The following is a 24,346-nucleotide window of genomic DNA, read 5'->3' on the forward strand; positions in this document are numbered from 1 at the left end:
ACACAAAATTCAGTTGTACGTGAAGGTGGCCTTCACAGAAATAGGAAAAATACTGGCAGCTAGTCTCTCTGCTTTTCCTTCTTTGAGTTTGAACAATCTCTTATTTCTACATGCTGCTTTCTACATGTCTATTCCATTCTCTTTTGAGAAAACAACTATTTTCAGTAAAACTTGAATTTCTGCCTCTTGGTACCATGTCATGGTCCCACGGACTTAGTGCCCAATGCAACATGATTCAGATTCTGTGTCTCAAACCCTAATCTGGGAGGAAGAATCCACCTGGATCAGATTGGGTCAGCTGTCCAGTGCTGGTCCAGTCCGCTGTGGCCAGTAGGTAGGGTTGTGCTGGGCTCCCTTATGGGATGGGCAGGTGCTCTCTGAGCGTAGGGGAGGGGAACAACGGAGGAAATGATGGAAATCTCTGGCACAGATTTGGATTTAAGAGAAGTAGCCATCTATGAAGTGAAGATGGTAGAATTTGATAAATGATAGGATCTGGGAGTTTCCACTTTGGGAGACATGGTGGAGAGTGAACTGTGAATTGCTTTAGTGAATGAACAAGTGTTAAATCTGACTTCAGATTTCATGAAGTCACATTAGTAGATTGAAGTTAAATTAGTGTAAGTTCGACTCTGCCATTATTTGAGTGACCTTTAGCAAAGTCATGTTTTTAATTGGTTTTCTCATTTATATATGGGGGTTCAACGCACCTGCCCTGTTGCATAGGGTTGTTGTGATTAAAGAGGTAAAGGTGCACTATAGGTGTAATGTTTTATTGCTAACACGAGCATACTAGGTAATGACTCATCCCTCATTACCCTTTCCTTGGACTCACGCTTGTGGGTCCATGTGTTCCTTCTTGACTGTGGGGTAAGATAGGAAAGGACGGAGGGCTGCGTTTAACTGCTGACTACTAGGTATTTCACAAGAGGAGGAAATGCGGTAATGATCGGTATAAGCAGCTTCTGCTCTCACCTTCCTCTGGTCATTGCTGGGCTGAGAAATTTCTCCACCCCCAAACATCTCCAGTTCTCCCTTTGCAGGCAGCCTGTGAGGTGAAGGGTTTACATTTGGAACAAGAGAAGGAAAACCAACTCAGCCGCAATAAAGAGGTACAATGTAAAGTTTGTAGGCTCTGTGGAGACAATTAGAGATGAGTTGTGACAGGAAGGGGTGTAGATGACATGTGCTGTGATGTAGTGTGTGTGGGGGGAGGGGAGAAAGGAAGACGGAGAGAGGGAGAGGGCGTGAACAAGCCACATGGAACAAAGTCACGGGCTAGGTCTGGCTTTCCTCCATTGGCCTGTGGAATCAGTTCACTGTAGGGGACACTGATGCTTTCTGCTTATCTAGTAGTGGCCCATGGATGGAAGAGACCGCCTCCTCCACCCTGACTAGTGCGGCTGTTTATGGCGGTTGATGAACTTGAGGGAGAATGCTTACCAGAACTTACGCTAATGACACTGCCTGCTGGGTTTTGTTTGGCTTTACTTTGAAAAAAGACAAGTTGGGGAGGGACTGGAAAACTGACACTGGATGCCGGGTACTTATTATCTCAGGTTAGGCTCAAAATCACTCAAGGACCTGCATTATCATTCCTAATTTACAGAGAAGGCAACTAAGCTTCAGAAAATTGAAATGACTCCCTAAGGTCTGTAGCAGGTAACTAGAGACATTGATATCCAAGCCCAGGCTAGTTTGATTCCAAACCCCATGCTCTTTCTATGGCAGCACATGGGGGACTAGTAAACCACCATCTGGAGATTTAACAGGGAAACACTCTCCAAGAAATGATTTGTCTTGATTTCAATGTTACATCCAACAATTTCAGATTAATATACTTTTAGGGATACTTTCGGCGTCATCTCACCCCCACACTGTCTATTTCTGGTAAAATCCAGACAGATGAGTACCTTCTTTTTCTATAAGGTTGTTATTCCAAGAAGGGAGAATCTGCCACCTCACGCTCAGTGCTAGGAGGATGAGAACACACACTGGGCTCGGCTGTCCCTTCCTGGCTCACTAGTCAGAATAGGCTCCTCCAGTGGGTCTGGTTTTGGGGGACTCAGCTAGCAGGGACTTGATGAGCAGCTAGCACTCCTCTGAGCACTTTGGAGTATGTTCACAAAATAGGACAATATATTCTGGAATATCACTTCAGTAATTCGGAAAAGGGGAAACATCGGCACGAATTGAGTGTTTGGAGAAATTCCGTGACAAAATGAGTTTTAAACTTGGCTTAGCAATACAAAAGGGGTTTGCACAGGAAGACAGAGGACATGGCCATTTCTGGTGGGGGACTGCTGCATTTATGCAAATCTGCAGAAGCAGCTGTGAATCCAGTTACTGGCAAATAGTGAAAAAATATTGGAATAGTAAAGTCAAGAATGATGAAGGGGGCCATAAAGGGAGAAACCGGAGTTTGAAGTTTATCCTGAAGAACAGACAGACCATGGTTATTTTAGGTTGTAGGGCAGAAGCCGCAACAAAGTGTTGTGGGAAGGTTGGCACAGGGAGAGACAGGCAGGTGTTCTTGCTCGTTCACTGGATCTTCTGTCTTCAGGGAATGTCCATGGAGTGTCTCAGGGTAGCAGAGTCCCATACTTTTGTGTCACTCCCATGGATGCGCAGTTTGTCCAGCTTCCAGCATTCCCTACTGATACACACTGTTTGGAGGTGTGGGGGCAAGCAATACCCTGACTGAAGACTCAAAGACACATAAGCCAGCATTGAGTCCTCAACAGAGAGCTCATAAATCCATTTCGTGCTGATTGCAGCTCTTGGCGCTGTCTCATGTGTGATGGGTCCCTGTTGCTATGGATGGATATCTTCTTGCTAACGGGTAGACTCTCCACAAAGCCACTCCGCCCTACTGTTCCACCCTGACTTGCCCACAACTGTCTTCCCTGTCTGTATATTTTTGCTACAGGTACTAAAACAGGTCCTGTTCTTCTTTACCTCTGGGCTTTGCTTATGCTGATCCCCTGGCCCACAGTGTCTTTCCCTCCCTCCTTCCCTTTTCACTGCCATCTATCTGTGCCTTGGATTTCTTTCCCATCCCTTCTGTTTGTGTGTGTTCTTTCTGTCAGTGTGGGCTTCCCGTTGCATCACAGCCATTTGACTTCTTATGTTCTCTTGGCTGTGAGGTTATCCAGGTACCACTCACATTTGTGTTCACGTTTAGGCGTGACCAGACTATCTGGGTTCACCTCCTGGTTTCACCTCTGATTAATTACATAACCTCGGGCAAGTTACTTGGTGCACCTCAGACTTCCCAGTGTAAAACTGGGACAGTAACAATCACAGCGTCACACGGTGATTATGAGGAGGACATGAAATCACGCATGTGAATCATTTAACATACTGCATGGGCCATGGCAAGCATTTCAGAAATGTTGCTGTTACTGCTATGCTGATAGTGCCGTGTGTATAGTACACACATGACAACTATATGTCGAATCAACTTGTGTTTAGGAAATGGTTATGGTTGTGTTTTCAGGGGCTGGCAGCAGGGAGGCAGCCCAGGAGCTGAGGCATGGTCCAGACATGGGGTCACGAAGGGGAAGCGTAGTATCTGGGGAATGGTCTGGGCATCACATGACTCGTTCTCCCATTTGCCCGGCCTCTGTGGCTCCCGAGCAGACATGTCTTCCTGACAGCCTCAGGCCCAGGTAAGGCCGCGACACCAGGACAGCGCACTGCTCCAGGCATCACAATTCTTGCTCCTTGGTCTGGCCTGACTCTTCTCTTTTTTCAGACTTTAAAACTGCTACAATCAGGCAGTGTCCTAGAGGTCAGCATGCACTACATACAGGGTCTTGCACAGAGTAGGTGCTGGATAGGTTTTTAAAAAACCATTAATGAGTACCTACTACATGCAGAACCCTGAATTAGGAGAGGAGGAGATATTGGTGTTGTTGTTGAAGAGCTGGAAGTCCAGGCTCTGGGTTCCAGGCACGGCTGTGGCAGGTACATAATAATAATAATTAGTATAAGTGACACTTATTAAGTAGTTATGTGACACTAAGTCTTTTATGTACTTGCATTATTTTGTTTAATCTTTACAATTTGACTGGATAGGTTCCATTTTTATCTTCATTTAAGTTATCTCATTCATAGATTAACTGAGGCTTACTTGGCTCGGTTTCCCCAGCTGGTAAGCAGAACTGGCCTTTGAATGCAGGTCTGCCCAACTCCCGATTGGGACATTTTAGTCACCACACTCATGCAAACCTCAAAAAGTTCCTGGGTCCCAGCTTCCCCATCTGGAAAATGAGGGGCTAAACTCGGTGATCCTTTGGGGTAATACCAAGTGGTACAACCCACGTGGGCTGTGACGCAGAGTGGATGAGTGTTTGGATGGCAGTTCAGACCCGTGCTGCTCTAAGGCTATTACGTAAGTGCGATAACGTAGGCAAAACACTTCCTACCCAACAGGTCTCCATGCATGTTAGTTTTCCTTTCCTTCTTCTTTTAGCTCTAAATTCTTTGACTTCAAGATGTCAAAGAAATGCAGCAGATCAGTGGTTCCCAATATCTAGTATGTGGGCTTTGCTGCTTCCAGAGACATTTCTCTGGTGGTCAGTGATGAGGAAAATAAGGACAAGGAAGTGAACTTTCCAGAAAGCTAAATTGATTCCATGTCACTAGTCTATGTCCCGTCTGAAAGGACAATGACAAGATGGTGACTTCTGTTTATTTTTTCCATGTGGTATCCATAGATTATAAATTTAAGTCCCCTGGCCCAAGTTTTTCCTGAATTTTCCCTGGTCCATTAAAGCAAATGTCTGGGAATAGTAATAGTTGAACAGGTTTTTTAAACTGTCTGTGGTAAAGAGCAGGTTGTTGTTGTTGTTTAGTTTCCAATATATCACAGCCTAAGACTTTTAAATTTTAAAATAAAAAATAGTAGAAAAATAAAATAAGATATTTACAAATACAAAGTCCATTTTTAAATGATCTAGGATCACTGGACATAGAATTGGTCTGTTGAGTTGCAATGAAAGCTTCTACACAGTTATTTCCTTGGGGACTGGCAACTATAGGTTCATGATCACGTGGGTCACTCCGAGAGGCAGACAGCTGAGGATGCTGCCTGACTGGGAGAAGGGTCTGCCTAGCAATAGAGCAGAGCTCTCAACCTGAGATTCATGGATGTAATTAAAAGAACAGGTAGACTTATAAAAGGAAAATATTGATGTATTTTTCTTCTTTACTAAAATCTAAATGAAATCTAGCATGTCTCTTAACTAGTAAGTTAGGCCACAAACCATAGTGTTAGCAGTTGCCGAAGACTTGGGTTCCAAGGAGGTCACTGTTACTCTTATGTCATATGTGGAAGCTACTTTTGAGGTACTGTTTATACTGCGTTGAAATTGCAGTAGCTATTACACCTGCTGACTTGTTAAATACAACATTAAGGAAGCACATGCATTACTATATTGCAATTAAAAAATATTCTAGTAACTGTAATTCTATTAAATGTCAACAGGTTCCTGGGAGATTAGTGGTCACTGAGAGAGGGCTATTCTGGGACCCGGGGGTCATTTATTTTTTGCTCTTTGTCATCAATCTACACATTGAGTCAGTCCGTGTTCTTTTGCCAGAAACACTGAGTGTCCTCACTGCTAAATGTACACTCAGTGCCCAGAGGAGTTTGAGGGTGTCACGGTGGCCTCAGCTTGCTCCAAGCTCTTACAGATGTTCTCCTCAGGGGAAGATCATGGTTACTAATTAACTAGCAAATCTGATCCTGAGAATGAAAGCGGGGCGGTCATTTGCATGTGAGAGCCATTGACGTGAACACAGTGGCCAGTGGCCACAGCTGAGGTTGCTTTCTGTGGACTGTGCCCCATTGCCTTGATTGCCGGGTCATCCTTCCGAGAGAGCAGGCGCTGCAGTGGGAGGATGAGGTACGTGTGCAAATTCGTGCTCACCATGGCGGTAGATGTGTGTTTGCAAGTGTGTGTGGACTCGGGTTGATCTCTTTTAGTCAAAATGCCCTTGTTAATTTGTTGAACAGGAACAAAGATCAAGAACAAATCACAAAATTACACAAACACAAACACAACAAAATTCAACTCAATTTTTTTCGTGGTCTATGTGTGTGTGTGTGTGTGTGTTCTCTGGACCAAGGCTGGATTTAGAAGTCCTATTGCAGTTAAACCTCTGTGCTTGTGTGTGTCTCTGTGTGTGGTGTGATGAATGATTTAATATTCAGGATGAGGGAGCTGGCAGAAATGCTTTCTGACTCAGGAGACAAGGAATGGGAAGTGAGAGAAAGGAGTTTAAATGTGGGAGTTAGGTTAGAGCATTTGGGGACGTTCCTTCTACAAGAAGGAGTGCTAATTAGAGAATCTTTCATAGTCAGGAAATTGAGAAATCTGTTACTATCCCTGTGAGTTTTGTGCCTTTATTGATCAAATAAAGAATTCCTATAGGGAGTGTGAGTGAAGTATTGGGATGTGTGCATGTGTTGGCAGTGGGTGTGAGAGATTTCTTGTGGAGTCTGGAAGGAGGGTGTGAAGTGAAAGAGACAGTATCTGGACCGGCAGTCATGTGTGAAATAGAATGGCAGTGCCAAGGGGAAGAGGGCAAGGTGATGGATTGTTGCTGACCCCTCTCTGGTAAAACTTAATAAAAAAGGGTTGAGTCCTCACTAGTCTTTAGAGCTTTGCTAGACACATGGGGGCACTTCTGACAGGCCAATGAGATGGGAAGGAAGAGTTACTACTGGGGAAATAGAGGGAGGTTAAGATCAATGCCATGGGTCTCACTAGAATAGGCCTACCGGTGAGCTCCCGATACAGGGTCTGAACTAAAGGGACCTCTTGATGTCCGAACTGTCTATTGCTTTGGTGTCATGTGTCAGTGGGTGTATGTTTGGTGGGCAGAAGGGAGTGAGAGGGAGGGGGTCTTTGGTTTGTTGTGCTGGGTCGGGCCAAAGCGCTATCCAGGACTGAATGAAGTGGAAGGACATAATATCCCACACTCCACTTTTAAGATAGCTCATCATTATTCCACTCACACTTACACAAGAAGCCAACGATGTTTTATTGCTGTTCTCTCACACGTGAGTTTCGATGAGCTAATAAAGTTCCTTTATATACTGTTCCATAAGCACGGAATATTAATGAGCATATGGGCTTGGAAGAATAGAATTTTCATGTAAAATTGGTTCAGCAGGTAGCTGCTGCATGTGATGATGAAGATAAGCCTTTGCACGCCCCGGTGCTGGGGTCACGGTAGGTCATAACTGTCTTCTAGAGATGATTCTCTTTGTGGTTCAGATGGAGAAACTGAGACCCAGAGTGCTTAAGCAGTTTTTCCAAGGTCACACAGCTGAATAAGATCAGAGCTGGCTTTTAGATCTCTGCACTTGGGATGTGACCAGACTTGCAAAGAAGAGGCCATTCGCTTCTTTTTTCTCTTCCTATTCTCTAAGTAGCTAGGAGACAATGGGCCAACCCAATAAATTTTGTCCAGGATTTCTGAAGAATGTCCAGGACTTGCTGGGGTCTTCTTTGCAAGTTATTGTCAGTCTCTGTAAAACTGGCCCTCTTTTTTTCTACTAGATCTCTTGCCTTGTATTATCAAAGGATTTTTAAAAGAAAGGCTTAGCTCGCCATATGCAAATCAGACAGTGGCCGTAATTCAGAAAAGATGAGAGATGATTATCCAGTTTTACCAAATGAATTTAGATTTTCAAGAATTTGGGCTCCCATGTGGTTTATCTATCTACTACTTGCCTAAATAATTATACCAGTACCAGGAAAACTAGTCTTGGCAATGATTTATGTAAATATTTTAATTCAAGAGGGAAAAAAATCACTATTGGAGTCTACACAATTTATGTACAATAATAATTTGCACCTTTTTGGTGAGATTTTTTTTCTGACCAGCCTAATTGAAATTGCAACCCTCATCCACATATTCCTCACCCCACTCCCACTTTATTTTTCTCTGTAGCCCTTATCACAGTCTAATTTATTGTATATTTATTTTGTTTCTTGTCTCTTTTTTTCTACACACAAGAACATAAGTCCCACGAGGGCAAGAATTTTTATCTTTTTTGTTTGCTGTATAACTAGTTCCTGGAAGGATACTTGGCACATTGTAAGAGCTTAATAAATAATTGATGAGTGAACAAATAAACTGTCATCAGATCTCCCATTCATTCAAAGATATAATGTTAACTTGATGAATGAACGTGAGAAATGTGTAGTATCAGCACCTCATTCTCCTTGGTCTCACAGAGAATGTAAAACAGTGCTGGGGGCCATAAGCTTAAAGTGAATTGACTACTTATAGATGCTTGAGAATCTACTTTTAAATCCCCCACATACAGCAGATATTGAAATATTGCAGATTTTTTGTTTTCTTTCCACACTCCTTGTAACTCAACGATTGTCTTTGGAAGGACACAGGCACCTCCCTGTATGTTAATTAAACTTAATTATTCATGACTATATAAGTTTTCTGTCTCTGCATCATAGTGTGGAGGTTGGCTTTGGATTCATATTGCCTTGGCTGAAGCTGCCTTGGCTGAAGCCCGGCGCTGAGGTCTGGACGTTATCAATCTAGCCTCTCTCCTGCTCAATTAGCTTGTTTGTAAAGGGAGAGGAATAACAGTCCCCACCTATAAGCTGGTTGTGAGCACTAAAGGAAATAATGCATGTGAGTGCTTAGTCGCAGGCCAGGCTCAAAACTACATCTCACAAAAAGCCTAAATTGGTGTCCAGTTTGGGGCAGTATGGCATAGAACAAAGAGTAATGGTTGAAAGTTCTGGCTGGGAGTGTAAGGGCAGGTGTGCAAATTGTGACTTCATTCCTTGTCAGCTGGGTGACATTAGACAGGTTATTTGGCCTTGCTGAAGGTTAATTTCCTCATCTGAAAGCGGGGCTAGTAGCAGGAACTAACTTGGGGTTATTATGAGGGTTGCATGTGACCAGTTATATAACTTCTTAACACATCCACTCAATCATCACTAGCTATTTTTATCATTATCATTAAAACTGCACAATTTGTGTTTGTCCTATGAACTAGAATATTCAAAGATGGATTACAGATTGCCAAGTAGCAGTTTTTTAGAACATTTTTTTTCTTTTAAAACCAATTAAAGCTATTGTGGGGACAGAGCCAAGAATGCAGTTTCCAGGCTCTCGGCCTCACATGGAAAGGTGCTGGCTCAGGTAGTAAATAGCCATCAACTGTGATTGGATTGCCATCAGCTGTGGCTAGTTGGCCATCAGCTGTAACCAGTGAGCCATTGGCCACTGATATAACTGTCGTAGTTAAGCTAGCAAGTGTGGATTGTAGAGAGGTGTGGATTGCAGTTAGCAAGTGAGGTTGGTTGGCAGAGAAGCAGACGGAGGGTTACGTATCGTGTGGCTCCTGCTTCCTGTGTCTCCAACCCAGCCGCCAGCGAGACTATAGTGGTATGGCTCCCCTATCTATGGCTCTATGGGTGTTTCTTTTTGGCCTCACCATATTCTGTGTTCTTATGTGGGGAGCAAGACCAGAGACCCCACATGACACCCTGCATGACAGATATTTAAATTACTTCTGATTCTATTTGTCTTTTGCCACTTTTCTTGATCTTAATTTTGCCTAAATTGCATTCCTAATTGAGATTGTAGCTTTCACCGTGAAGATCCCTGTAATTCAGGAAGGTAGGTCAATCAGAAGATGCTGATGAGGGCTTTTTTTATTTCCTTAAGGCTTAAGGAAATGTTTCTCTTCCATAGCTAGAAAATAATTATTATTGTTCCTTAGAACAGGTAACCATATTTGAGTATATGATGAAAATGGACTTTTGATAAGAGGCAAACAGATACTTTTAAAATGCAAATGATATATTATTCAACAGTCATATTTACCCATGTGTATTAATTATCTGTTGCTGCATAACAAATTAACCCCAAAATTTAATACCTTGAAGCAATAAACATTTATTATCTCACAGTTTCTGTGGTTTAGGAACATGGGAGCAGCTCAACTGGGTGATTCTGTTTCAGGGTCTCTCATGAGGTTGCAGTCAAGAGGTTGCCCGGGCTGCTGTCATGTGAAGGCTTGACCGGGGCTGGCAGATCGCATCTGAGACACGTCACTCACATGGCTGTTGGTTAACGGCCTCAGTTTCTTGCTGTCTGTTGGACCTTTCTATAGGCCTGCTTGAGTGTCATTATGACAGGGCAGCTGGCTTCTCTAAGAAGTGACCCAAGAAAAGGAGCAAGGAAGTGATCCAAGAGAAAGAGGAAGGAAGAAGCTGTAATGCCTTTTATAACCTAGTCTTGGCAATCACACACCACCCCCTCTGCCATGTTCTGTTTGTTAGATGTAACTCCCTAAGTCTAGCCCACTCTCCAGGAGTGAGGGATGGCAAGAGTTAAAGGTAATGTGATTTACAAGGCATCCTGGCAGAGGATGAGTGGAGGGGTTGGTGCAGGAAGACCTTGAATCAGCAAGACTGCTGCTCATGGCTCCTCCTGTTTCTTCCTGGCTTTCTGCACCTGTATCTCAGATAACACATGAGTCACCTGCCACGTGGAGTCATAAAGCACGTAGCAGATAAGAGTACTGGAACAGGTTTATAAGTGCTATACTTGTGTCCACAGATAATGCATTCTCCCACAAAACATGAAAGATGTGCCCCTACCGAGGAGGCTGTGAGGTCATAAGGAGAATCCCTAAGGTAGAAGTCAGGACCACTGATTGTCCCAGTGACTTGTCCTGAGTTCTGGGCAGTGTCATTAGGGCCCATAGTACCTCGGTCCGCTCCTCTATACCATGGAAACATTAGCCTGGCTATTCTTCTATCTCAGTCTTGTTGAGAATATAGAATGCAATTAGTGTCGGGTATCACTAGCCTCTGTAAACAGGGAGTTTCCAGGGTTCTTAGATCATTGCTAAGCCAATGGCACAAGATGTCAAGTTATCCCTTGCAAAGGTAGTAAACGTTATCTTTAAAAAATGCTGTTGGAATTTGGCACAAGTGACCAAAGGATATGTCTTAGTTAATGTTTGAGAGAGCATACAGGACGTTGACTTGTAAAGGACAGTAGTGGAGTCAGAGGAAAGAGGGGCTAAAGGCAGTGATGTCTGGGGAAACCATGGGAAGGGCAAGATGTGAGTAATGGTACTTGCTACCGATGGAGGGTCGTGCCACCACTCAGTCCAGAATCAGAATTGTCCCTAACAAAAGACGAAGTCCTGAAATAAAGGCACTGAGGGAGTCTGGAAAGGACTGCATGTGAGGCACAGTCCTCACTTCAGTTTGTGCGTGGTGCTTAATGCAGTGTCAGGAACAAACCTTCAGTGTGGTCTGTGCTTTCCTGGCCAACGACTAAGGGAGTTGTACAGAGGCCTGCGTGACTGACAATCCCCATGGTCCCTGCGTTAATAGCTGTCAGTTCTTTCTCTCTTAGAGCCCGGTTTCTGTGTCTACCACAGGAGTCAGGAATACTTAAGAATGGGGCACTTTATTTCTTGACTTGGACCGTTGCTACATTTTTATGCTCCATATGGACACAAGTGGCATGAAAGTCCATCGCCCCGAGCAGTCTAGTCGACCTCAGCTTTCCCTGTGACTTCCATGCCATGGAGAGGTTGAGTGAGCTTGCATGACTTTGCCTAATCTTTCCTCACTGATGAGAAGACACTTTAGAGCCCAACTTATGGTGGATCTTTGAATATAATGTTTTGAGGTTTTGAACTTCATGAATCTTTCTTTAAGACCCACTCTTTGACTCAAAATGCTGTCTAAATTTAAATCCCAACCAGACGAGCTTCGTGTGTTCAATTTCCGTGTTCTGTGCTTCAAGAGCAGACAGGATTCCCAATGCAGTGCAGAGATTCTATAGTGTGTTTGGCAGGGAGCACAGGAGTGGGAATCCCAAGGTGTCCCATCAGGTTCTCTGGAGGGAGGACCCTACCTGGGTGGGAAGCGCTGTGGTAGGAGGTCCTGAAGGTTCGATGGACCCAGGAGGCACACATCCAATCCCAAGGCAGCTATGGGAGTCAGCTGGGATGTTCCAAGTCCTTCCTCATCAGGAACGCAGTACCTTGAATCAACTCTGATGGAGGAGGGAAGGAAAGAAACAACTTGTTAGAAGAATGAGAGCAGGTTGGAAGAAGGTGGCAGAAATAGGTTGAGGCAAGTTGTCGAAGACTGAAGCTGGGGTAGGCTCCAGAGCATTCCATGTATGTGGTGCCCACCCAGATCTCTAGTGCCGGGATAGATGTAGCAGCCAAAGAAAACCACATTCACCTGGATGGACAATTTGGTTGCTAGTCCCTGACTACGGCTAGACTTTGAGCAAGGCACCTCACCTATAAAATGAAGAGGCTAGGCTAACCACTGGTTCCACTTTTATTTTTTAACTTCATGGACACGACATCTTAATATTTTTGCTTAATAACACATGTTCATTATAACTTATAAGCCTATGATAGGTTTACCATTTCTGAGACATGGTTACATATCCGAATCATCCATGGAGCTTTAGAAAGAGATCAGATATCCAGGCCTCAACCGTAGAGATTTTGACTAAGTAGGTTGGGGAAAGGGGTACGTGCTGAACATCTAATTTAAACTTCTGACAGAATGTTATCATCCTTAGCCAGGATTCATGACAAGTCTAACAGAGGTGCATGTGTCATCTCTGTATGTCTGTGAAAGTGAAAATACTCAAGGACTCCTTGGGGACTCCAAAGGTAACCACTGGTCAATATAATCCATAAGGTCTCTTCAGTTCTAGAATTCTAGGTTAAATGTCACTGGCTCTCCTTCAAATTATGGTTTCTAAATACTCTTCCCACTAAAAGAACATCATCAGATGTGTGTGGCTGGTGACTGGGGCCAGGAAATATACATGGTGAGCCTCGGTTACTGTGTTATACCAGAAAGCAAGGAAACTGTCAAAGGCTACTGGGAACCAATTTAGAGAGACTCCCACGGGGTAGAGAAGAGACAACATGAGCATTAATAGTAAATAATTAATAATAATTATTATTATTATATCAAAGGATTAATGCAGATAACATGTTGAAATCTGTGTGTTTGTAAAGATCTTAGGCAAAAAACTATCTCAGTGGTCCCCCTTTGGAGCATGCTAAGGAAGAAGTCCTGATTTTGCAAACCAGTAAATAAAGAGAAACATTTATCCTGCCTTTCCTACATAAACTGTACCGTTGTGAACCAAATGCTAGATGAGGGCAATTTCTCTCTACAGGAATATTGTATCCAATAAATGAAGAATTATAGAATTACTGCATCGCTATGTCACAACTCCTAATGAAATAATGGATCTAAGAAATGCTTACCAATGGTTGCTGACATGAAAAGGGGAGAATCTGCTAGATTTCATGTCTCCTACTGGAAGATGCTAGATTCTATGCCATTTATGCACCATTCTTGAAAACAAACAAACAAACAAAAAAAAAACTGTACCTTGTCAAAACTCTAGATCTAATAATTTATAGGAAACACAAAGATAGAGAAACATGTTAGCATGCAGGGGATACAATGGATAAAATACAAATTGTGGGGAAATCTACAGACCAAACCGCACTGACTAAAAAAGACTTAGTGATATGCCAAATATAACATCTAAATCTTACTTGCATCCTTATGAGAGTTGAACAAATAAACTCTAAAACTATCAGACAATGATGGAAATTTCAACCTTGACTAGCGATATTTGATGAGTAAGGAATTGTTCTTAAAATATTTTAGGTGGGATGATATTATTTTGCTTGTCTTCTGTGAATTTTTTTTTTATTTTTCAATGAAATATACTTCAACATTTTCAGATTAAAAGATCTGAAATATGAGATTTGCTTCAAAATAATGCAAGATCAGGGAGAAAAGTGAGTAGGAATAACAACAAGAGGAGATTGGCCAGGAGTTGATAATTTTTATTCTAGATGACGGATATGTGGAATTTGCCATGTTATTTATTCTACTTGGTATACATTTGAGCTTTTCCATTAAAAAAATATACTAACTATATATTAAATACATGTAGAAGACTTAAAATCATTTTCAAATCTACAATTAATTGTTTCCTTTTTTTTATAGATGGCAAGAAGGAAGCTGAAAGATTTCACTAGTTTGGAGCTTATGCTCAGTGCTCTTCTGCTGGGTGTATTTATCATCACTATTCCTCTCTTTGTGCTTTCAGCCAAAGAGTCTTTGGAATCAAAAGGTAACAAGGACCTCTGGTATTCTCCCTCCATAGATTGCTCTTATCAGAGCAAAAACCTCATCATCCATGGCAGGGAGGTGATGCTTCCTATTCTTTGCTGTGCGTGTGTGTGCGTGTGTGTGTGTAGGTTTTATGTGTGTTGGATGCACCTAACTAAAACTGGCAGCTTGGTAGGTATTCATGGTAGGCCTAAATTCTGACACTTTGCATTTCCCAACTAGCGCAGTGCAGGGTTCCCCGATTTGCACACTATGGATTGGCCAAATTTTATCGTCTACTCCTAGTTTTGTTAACAATAATAATTTTGTTAACAATAATAATAATCCTTATACGAAAGGCAATCACATAAACATGTAATCAATTAAAGTATTTTAGGCCAAGGTTTGGCTCTTTAAAAACATAACAACTACCAGAGTTTTATTAAAAGTTCATCGAACTGTTTTATTCTAAAAGAGGGGCTGGATCGTGCTGAGGTATCCATGATTTCTTATCTGCTTTACCTCGAAACAGCTTCCTAGATGAACCAGACAATGAAGGTTCCTCTAGAGGAAACCTTCTTTGTCCTCATTCCCAGTTCCAGCAATTCTACTGTTGTGGGAAGTTAGATTAAATAACGTCCAAGTTTGTGCAAGTCTTATAATTCTATAATTCTGAAGATGGAACTGAAATCCTTGTGCAGAAACTGCTGCAAGTAGGGAGTTCTTTTAATCCACCACTTTTGAATTAGAAACTCTAAAAGCCTCACTGTTTTGTCTGAATGTTATTAATTTATTGCTGAGTACCTTAAAGAAATCTCACTTCCTTATATTAGGATGCAATAAACGTACCTTGTCAATTTTACTGATTTTTAAATCTGAATCAATGTCCTTGGGCACATTCTAGCTGCCAATTTCTAAGCTGGTGGTATTAATCTAAAAAAAAAAAAAAAAGGACCTTTCTAAGTGAGATTCCAAAAGTGTTTATTTCATGTCAATTAGAATAGCTATTCTGGAATCACTGATTCAAGTAGAAGTCCAATCATGTTTTGATTAGGAGACAAAGGCAATGGGTTTTTATGAGAAAGGGAAGGGGACCAATTACATTTATAGAAGGAAGGCATTTTTACTGATGCAGGTACCATAGCAATGTTAATTTTAAACAATGTTTTCCATTTTCAGTCATCAGTCCAGTAGTCATAATAACTGTTCTCTGTTACCTTTGGAAACATTCTCGGGGGACACGATGTTTCTTTAGACCCAGCCCAAAGGTTATTTTGTCCTGTTTTAACATTCCAAAGATCTGAGGCAGAAGGCGTGCAAGGCAGGTCCTCTGGCACGTCTGCTCGGGCTCCATTTTGTTATTATTGTTATTGACAGTGGGTCCCCTTTACATTTGTTTGTGATATGAGGCTTTCTATTTACAGAAGAATGTCGCCACTCAGAAGTGTTCCTTGTTGAGGGACTGCCGCTTGCCTGAGCAAGTGGAATTGAGGTTCCTATGATTAGCGGGGTGACATTCTAGACAACAGACTGTGCACACGTTCTGTGTGTAAACCTGTCATGAACCAGTTGCTGGGGTGGAAGGAAAGGCCCAGAGTGGAGTCTGCAGACTTTGCTGGAAAGGGGCAGACTCTTGATACTTCAGATTTTGTGGGTCATACGGTCTCCGTCATAAATTCCACCAGTGGAGCGCAAAAGCAGCTGTAGACAATACATGAAAAACTGGGTGAGGCTCTGTCCCACCAATACCGTATTTCTCCGAAAATAAGACCAGGTCTTCTATTAACATTTGCTCCAAAAGACACATTAGGGCTTAGGTTCAGGGAATGTCCTCCTGAAAGATCATGCTAGGGCATATTTTCCAGTTAGGTCTTATTTTCGGGGAAACACGGTACTTGATTTAAAAATCAGGCTGTGACCTGATTTGGTCCACAGGCCACAGTTTGCTGACCCCTAGACTAGAGAAGGTCGCCTCGGTTTCTGCCTTGGTGAGCTTCCATCTAATGGTGGGGTCACACTCCTTGTCTGCACTGTCTCAGAGGGCAGGGCCTTGGTGGCAGAAGGAGACGATGCAGGATATGTAGAGGTAAAGAAATACAGTCAGCGAGAACGACGTGAGGTTGATAAAGTGAGTGCATAGATTTCAGAGACATCAGAATGAAGCCTGGTCGGTCGTGGAGTTCATATGATCACAGGTGTGGAGACTATGGAGATTATTAAATGCCCGTGACGTGAAAAGTGTCTGATGGTCATTTTATGTTTGCTTTTGGGACAATCCAGATCTGGGGACCATTCCTGATTCCACTGAGTGCCCAGTGCTAAATGAATCGGAGCGGATAAACTGCATCCCTGACCAGCTGCCTACAAAGGTCGGAGTTATGGATCTTGCTTTTCATTGAAGAGTTTACGCTCTTGGATGGTGGTTCGTTTTTAGTTCTGTTTGAAACTCCTAGAGAGCTGTCATGGCAGCTATTGGAGGCTCTGGCAAAGTAATTCTGTACCCATGCTTGTATGACGGTACAGCTTTGCGAGAGAAAGGGCTGGAACATGCTTTCGCGTTGACAGATTTGGCAAATAAAAGCATGGGCTGCCCAGGTAAATCTGAGTTTCAGTTTTTAGTGTAAGTATGTCCCATGCAAGACTTGGGACTTAGACAAAAAATGGATTTGTCGTCTATCTGGCAACACGACTTGGTTACTAGTTCTCTGACTCTGTTATTACCTCTGTTTCTTGCCCTCTCTTCTGTCTCTCTCTGTCCTTTTACAATTCCAAAAGGTTATCTGGGATCGCAAATACATGCGTAAAACATTATTTAACATAAGGACAAAGTTTCAAGAGCCCTGCTTGGAAAGAAGAAGGTAATAAATATCAGATTAAAGATAGTGTAGGCATCTGGTATTTACTTTAGGGCACTGTTTCTTGCTCCTCAGCTGAAGTCCAGCTGAATGTTATGATTATAAAATACATTGCACTGACTGTATCAGTCACTTTCCACACTGAGAATGAATGAAAACAAAATGCCGCAGCCTGCTGAGTGAAGTGCACTGACAGGAATGGGAGATGTGAGTCTGACACACAAAGTATGCTTGCTGCAGCTGACACATGCGCACGTGACACTCTCACACTTCCTCTGTAGTCATCCTATCGTTACTAGGCTGGACTCACCTGTGATGTGCTTAAGCGTCGCTGTTTGGGTTTGTCTAAAGATCCTAATACCAAAAGACGTTTTCTTTTCTATTTTTTTCTCTCACACTTCTAGAGGCAAGAAGTCCGAAATCAAGGCATTGGAAGGGTTGGTTGTTTTTGAGGGCTCTGAGGAAGAATCTGTTCCAGGCCCCTCTCCTCGCTTCTGGGGACGGCTGTCAGTCCTCGATGTTCTTTGGCTTATGGTTGCAGCTCTCTAATCTCTGCCTCCATCTTCACGTGGCGTGCGCTCTCTCTCTCTCTCTCTCTCTCTCTCTCTCTCTCTCTCTCTCTCTCTCTCTCTCTCTCTCTCACTTCCCCATTTTTAAAGGATACCAGTCTTGTTGGATTAAGGGCCCATCCTGCTCCAGTATGATCTTAACTAATTACATTTGCAAGAATCCTGTTTCCAAATAAGCGATTTCAAGACAGAAGAGATAATGCAGACTAAATGACAGAAGAGGACCTTGTGGGGCACATACATGACATCGAATGGTCCCCAATGGCCAAGATCTAGGGTGGGTGCCAGAGAGAAGAAGGTAATGTGTAGGCCTGTAACGTAGATTGGAGCCTGATGATAGACAGCCATTAATATGCTGCTTTGTCAATCAATAGGAATGGGAAGTTGTGGTCTAACTATGTCGTACCCAAACAGGATGCTTGGCACACTGGGTTTGCAGCAAGCTGATCCCCACCCATTTACTGCCCCTGTCGTAGTGTGCTAGGAAACCAGTTGCTCAGAAGCCCACCTGGAGGACTAATGCATCCGAATCTGTTTCTTCTCTCTTTTATGTTAAGAAGCAGTGGGTTTGGAGGAGAATAGGACTTGGGTCGAGTGAGCTTTATTAGGTCTTAAACAATGTTCAGGATCTGGTTTCCATCTCTGAGTTCAGTCCAGTCCTTCTCTTTCTGTTGATGCCTGTATGTATCTATGATGTAGAAAGTAAAATATCTTTATTTCTTGTCTACTTTTTCTATCAATTACCAAGGGAGCGCTCTTTAAATATATGCCGTTAGGTCTGCCATCTTTTTCAATTTTACCTTTTGATTCTTTAAACATTTCTGTAACTATTGTGAGTCTTTATTATTAGTTGCATGTCAAGTTTGAGATGTCATATCTTCCTTATGAATTGAACCTTTTAGCATCATGTAGTGACTCGATGTCTCCTTAATAATGAATTTTTACTTAAGGTCTATTTATCTGATATTACTATAGATAGTTACACTACCCTTTGGTTAGCATTCTTCTCACATGTCTGTTTTACCCCCTTCTACTCTCAGTGCTTTTGTGAGCTTACATTTCAGGTGTGCCTCCAATAAGTAACTTTAGCTGAATTTATTTCTTTAAATGCCATCTATCTTTATCTTTTAAATTAGTAAGTAGAACATGGGCTGATTGACATGGAAGATTTTTTTCTACAGTCTCATTTTGTGTTTTCTGTTTGTTCTGTTTTTTTTATGTACTGCTTCCTACCCCCACCCTCATATATATGTTCTTTCGTAAGTTTTAAATTTTCTCTTAAATTTTAATTCTGATGTTCAACAAACAGGCATTTTTGTGTCTCGGGTTTACTTCTTTTTGTGTGCCTTCAATTTAGGTCATCATCATGTTTTATAGCTTTTTTCTACAGGTGTTTTCCTCGGCTTTACATACTGTTTCCGCTCTTGTTTACGTGTGCTGTGCTCTGCTCCTCTTCCCACTTCTCTTCATAACTGCTTAGCTACACGATGGGAACTGGTATATTCGAGTTGGTCAACACAGACTATTCTCTTTTCTCGCTGCTTTGGATACTCTTTGGTCTTTGCCCTTTCTAGTTCAGTGAAGAAGTTGCTAAGCTCTAATTATTTTGTTTAACACCCTTTTCATCACTTTTCTCTTTTCCTGTTACACTGAAGTTTTCATCTGAGTGGGTTTTGAAAGGAAACAACAAAAACTACTGATTGAAGTTGAGTTCACAGTAACACCTGATCCCACAGCAATAAAAACCACAGAGGGACATACTCGTAGTTTTTCCATCCTTAATATTGGCTGTTAACATAAAAATTACTATTTGAATAAATTTAATTGTTCCTATATCCAAGCCATAACCTCCTGAAAACGTGCTCAGCAGGTACTCAACCCAGACTCTAGAAAAAAGGCAATGGATAGCAAGAGAAGGACATTTGGGTCGCAGCCTTCTCGATAGCTAACTACGTAACCTCTGTGAACCTTTCCTCTGGGAGCCTCAGGTTCTTTACCTGTTAAATAATGTAGCGGGATATTCGTTATCTATTGTTATGTGACAAATTATCCCAAGACTCAATGGCTTACAACGCACATTATTTTCTCAGTGTTATGTTGGTCAGAAGTCTGGTCTTTGTTTAGCGGGGTGCTTTTGGCTCAGAGTCTTTCAAAAGACTGCAGTCATGGTGTCTGCTGGGATTGTGGGCTCATCCTGTTCAAGCTCATCCATGTGACTGTAGCCAGGATCTGGCTCCTCAGGCTTGTTGGAGTGAGCACCTCAGTTCCTTGCTTGCTGTTGGCCAGGGATGTCCCTCAATTCCTTTCCATGTGGGTCCACCCACAATGCGGCATCTCGCTTCTCCCACAGTGAGGCTGCCACAGAACCAGTGAAGGAGCCAGTGAGACCAAGACACCATGGTTCTGTGATCTAACACAATCCATTATTTTTGCCACAGTCTATTACTAGGTTGGTGCAAAAGTCATTGCGGTTTAAAAGGTTAAAAATAATTGCAAAGACCGCAATGATATTTGCACCAACCTAATAGTTACATATCAGCAGGTCCAGCCACCCTCAGGAGAGCTGGCTTTATACTTTTTTGTATTTAACCTGGTTGGTTCTCCCAAGTCAGTTAAGGTGAGAAAGGGATTGTGTTCATTTTAGTCTACACTTGCTTCTGTCAGTAATTGTGGTGTAAAGCAGGCACCTTCCTTAAATAACAATTAGAATCTATGTGGGTTTCAAGGAAGAATTTCTGCCTTGGGAGGAGTTGGGAGACATATATATATACAGAGGATGACAAAAAATGTATACACATTTTAAGAAAGGAAAACTATTAAAATTGTAATGCTCAATATATACCAATAACAAAAGATGAATAAAGTCACGTCTGACTTCTGCAATGACAAGAGGTGCTCAAAGTGGTTCCCATCAGCGTCCAGACACTTCTGATGACGGCCAACTGCTGCTTGAGCAACGCTGACCAAAGTGTCCACTTGTATGCATTTTTTTGGCACCCCCGGTATATGTCACATATACATAACACACACATGGGTAATATACACATTTAAAAGTCAAGGTAAAATTGATTTTGATGCCAAAGTTTCTGAATAAAGTTGATGGCAAAGTATCTTCTTTTCTTTTAAAGCCCAAACCAATATAAATGAAGCTCCATTTGTAATTTGGGGTTACCTGTGATATAACTATATTATAGTTTAGAATACTTAAATACATGTATCAGTTTTTCTGTGCTGACAGATGTGGACCTTATTGTGAGCCCTGTATTGTTATATAGTAACAACAACAGGGGAGGACATTGGCCACAACAATTAGTTTGGAGCAGAAATTCTGCATTGACTGGGACCTAGCACAGCTTCTCTAGGTGTCAGTGCACTTGTTTGTAAAATGTGGTGAAGAAGAGATACCACGGCCTCAACTTCTATTTATAAATGACAGTGTTCTACCATGAAATGGAGTTACCTTGGTGAATCTCTTACTTCAGGCCACATGTGATCAGCGTGGCTGCTGCTGGAAACCTCAGGGGACCATAAGCGTGCCCTGGTGCTACTATTCCAAGAGTCATGGCTATCAAGTGGAGACCGACCTCGTAAACACCAGGGCAGGTAAGCCAGACCGTGAGGCACGAGCTCCGGACCCGCTGTGGGTTGGCTCTGTTTGCTCTAGAGGCCAGTCTTCGTGGCATGCCGAGTTTGCTCTGCACGGCCATGCTCCTGCATGTGGTAGAGGGTGGCACCGCTCTTAACCATGGACTAGAATCTATTTTGCCATCAAGGGAAAAAAATGACTCTGTCCTGGGAGTTCAGAGACATGGTCTATTCCTGTCTCTACCTTTCTGTATCTTTGTAACATTGTGCAGACATCATGAGTTCTTTGGTCCCTAAGTTCTTAGCTTTTAAAGGGAGGGATTTGAATTCGGTAACCTCTGAGACTACTTACAACTCTAATATAATGTGATTTTAATGATATGGAAACAATTCCAATTTTTAAACATTTTGTGAAAGTTAGCGCGTCAATGTCAGTATGCATGGACTGAACATCCGTTCTGCTTCCCCCATCTTCCTTTCTCCCTAAAACGTAAAGCATAAAAATGAACACCCAGGGGGATAGCAGCAGAAAGTGGCTGTTCTGGGGAGGCTCTTAGCATAAAGGAAGACGCATGATCTCTGGAGGCTTTGGGCCTGATGGGCTTTTCTAAGGTCTCGACTCTCACCTGCCTTACCAACTAGGCAGAGGGCATGGGTGTATATGGTCACCTGTAATGTAACAAGAAAATAACCAGGAAGGAATAATGTACATATACAAACTGAGGGCCGAGAGTGTAAACGGTATGTAATTAGCACAGAATGACTGATGGGCCAGAGGAATGAGAGGCCTTTTGGAGGAAGTTTCCACTCAGATTTTGTAGAAGAAGGCATGGTTTTTGGATAAGATCAGGACGATGCCCGGCTTCAGATTCTGGCCCAAGATAATATGCATGCATGATGGGTATGTGTCTTACCTAGTCCCTTCTTTGGGGAAATAAAGGCTTTTCACCAGCTCCTTTAACCTAACGCGTAATTTTTATGTGGCTATTATTTGCAAATGCACACAGCTAGATATGTAAACTTTTCCCCTCTCTATGTTAGGATTCACAGCCCAGTTGAAAAGGTTGCCATCTCCATCCCTGTTTGGAAATGATGTGGAGAACGTCCTTCTCACAGCAGAATACCAGACATCTAATCGTTTCCACTTTAAGGTTGCAGTTCGTTTCTTCTTTTTTTAAAATCATTCTTAAGAGGTTCTTGTTCCCTACCTGATAACTGTGGTTACTACGAAATAGAACATTTTGCTAATGGAGGTATTAATATTTTTCTCGACTGCCATTATTCTCAGTTAGCACATGTATGTTGAAGGTACCTATAGCCTTCCTTCAGTGTGATAACTTCCTAAATAGATGTTATAGAGTTGACTGATGAGTTTTGACTTTCATTTGTAGGTCCTTAGCACCATGTGAAATGTAGTAGAGAGGGGGAACAAAGAATTATTACAGCTTTGAAAATTCTAGAGATAATCCATCACTGCAGACTTGGAGTGTATATTTCTACCTACAGTCTAACTTATGCCCAAGTGTTCAACCTCTGAATTTGGTAATCTAATGTGTACATACATGTACCTTAGACATAATGGATCAGCACACGAATTCCAGTACCACGAGCCACTGGGAAACACTGGTGGTGGTGGGAATGCTTCTATTGTGGAAAAACAGAGACACTGTCATGTCAGCTTTCTTTCCTTTCATCTCTCTGGACAGTTAACTGACCCAAACAAAGACAGGTACGAAGTGCCCCATGAGCATGTCCAATCCTTCAAAGGAAATGCTGCTTCTCCCTTGACCTATGAAGTCGAGGTTTCCCCACAGCCATTTAGCATCAAAGTGAAGAGAAGAAGCAACAATCGTGTCCTGTAAGTTTGAAAACCACTATCTGGGGATGAGAGGAGGAAGGGGAGGGAGGTTTGCAAGCGTGACAAAGGGTGTGTTTCAGCAATATTCCTGATGGTTGGTGACCAGACTCTCCACTTCCAAATGTATGCTTTTTTCCTGCCTTTCTGCCTTATTATTCCTCTTTTTTTTTCATTATTACTAATCATTTATTATAGACCAGACACTGGCTGTGGCTTTTTTCTCTTTTTCTCTTCTGTTTGATCATTTTCTCCGCTTTATTTTCCCCCTTCCTTCCTCCATTCATCTAACCACCGACCCACCAGTAACTATTTATGGAACATCTCCTATTAATGTACCCATCCTCAAGAACTCTTGATCCGTTGGTGTCCATGGAGAAATGTCCCAGGAGGGCAAACGGGGCCAATTAAATAGGGAATATCGAGTCCTAGACATTGAAAGGCCACTTTTCCATGCAGTTGTGTTCTACCACCCCCCTTGCCCACTTGTCCTTGTGTCTTCCACCTGTGTCTAGGTTGGATACAAGCATCGGACCCCTCCTGTTTGCTGATCAGTTCCTGCAGCTCTCCATCCGACTGCCGAGTGCTAACGTGTACGGTCTGGGAGAACACGTGCACCGCCAGTACCGCCATGATATGAACTGGAAGACCTGGCCCATATTTGCCAGGGACACAACCCCCAATGGGGTAAGTTTTCAGAAGGGCCCCTCTCCGCTGACTGTCATAGCCTCATTCTTGAAGGTCACTCTTGGCAGTACAGTATTATGGTTAAGAGTAAGATTCTGGGGCGGGGGTGTCTGCGCCTGATTTCTAGCACTGCTACTCATCAGTTACTGGGTTCTGGGCAGGGCACTTCTCTCTGTGTCTTCAGTTCCCCCTCTATACAGTGGGGGCAGAATACTCGCTTCATAGAGTCATGATGGGAATGAAATGAATCGATAATATATAGAGTCTCTAGAAGAATGTGTGACACATAGAAAGTGCTCAGTAAATGTCAATTACTTTTCATCATATCTTCCTTTTGAACTAGCTGGTTCTGGAGAAACCATTACTAATATTGACTCTACACAATATTTGTTATAATCTCCATCTTTTAGGTTGACCTGTATAAGTCACCAACTTATCAGATTTGTTAGCAACATAGGATAAAATATCAACTAAATTACTGTATTAATCATTCTTTGTGTGAAGAATTTGGGGACAGTGAAAGAATAGAGTTTTGTTGTTATTGTTTTCTTTCTTTGTTTTCTTTTGACCGCTAAAAGCCAAAGCAGAGGTATTTTCTAGGTTCAGCAA

The 24,346-nt window shown here is 42.4% G+C and overlaps 1 protein-coding gene across 1 annotated transcript in view; it reads left to right on the forward strand.

The window, feature by feature from the left end:
* LOC308492962 (maltase-glucoamylase-like) overlaps positions 1-24,346 on the forward strand; it is a 172,235-nt gene that overhangs the window by 21,706 nt on the left and 126,183 nt on the right. Inside the window, exons 3-8 of the mRNA XM_081038512.1 lie at positions 14,082-14,208; positions 16,467-16,555; positions 21,093-21,213; positions 22,237-22,346; positions 22,902-23,053; positions 23,566-23,737. Of these exons, the coding sequence (XP_080894638.1) occupies positions 14,082-14,208; positions 16,467-16,555; positions 21,093-21,213; positions 22,237-22,346; positions 22,902-23,053; positions 23,566-23,737 (771 nt within the window). The remainder of the gene's footprint in view (positions 1-14,081; positions 14,209-16,466; positions 16,556-21,092; positions 21,214-22,236; positions 22,347-22,901; positions 23,054-23,565; positions 23,738-24,346) is intronic.

The sequence above is a fragment of the Rhinolophus hipposideros genome (assembly GCF_964194185.1).
Source record: "Rhinolophus hipposideros genome assembly, chromosome: 25".
In the NCBI taxonomy this organism is placed as follows: domain Eukaryota; kingdom Metazoa; phylum Chordata; class Mammalia; order Chiroptera; family Rhinolophidae; genus Rhinolophus; species Rhinolophus hipposideros.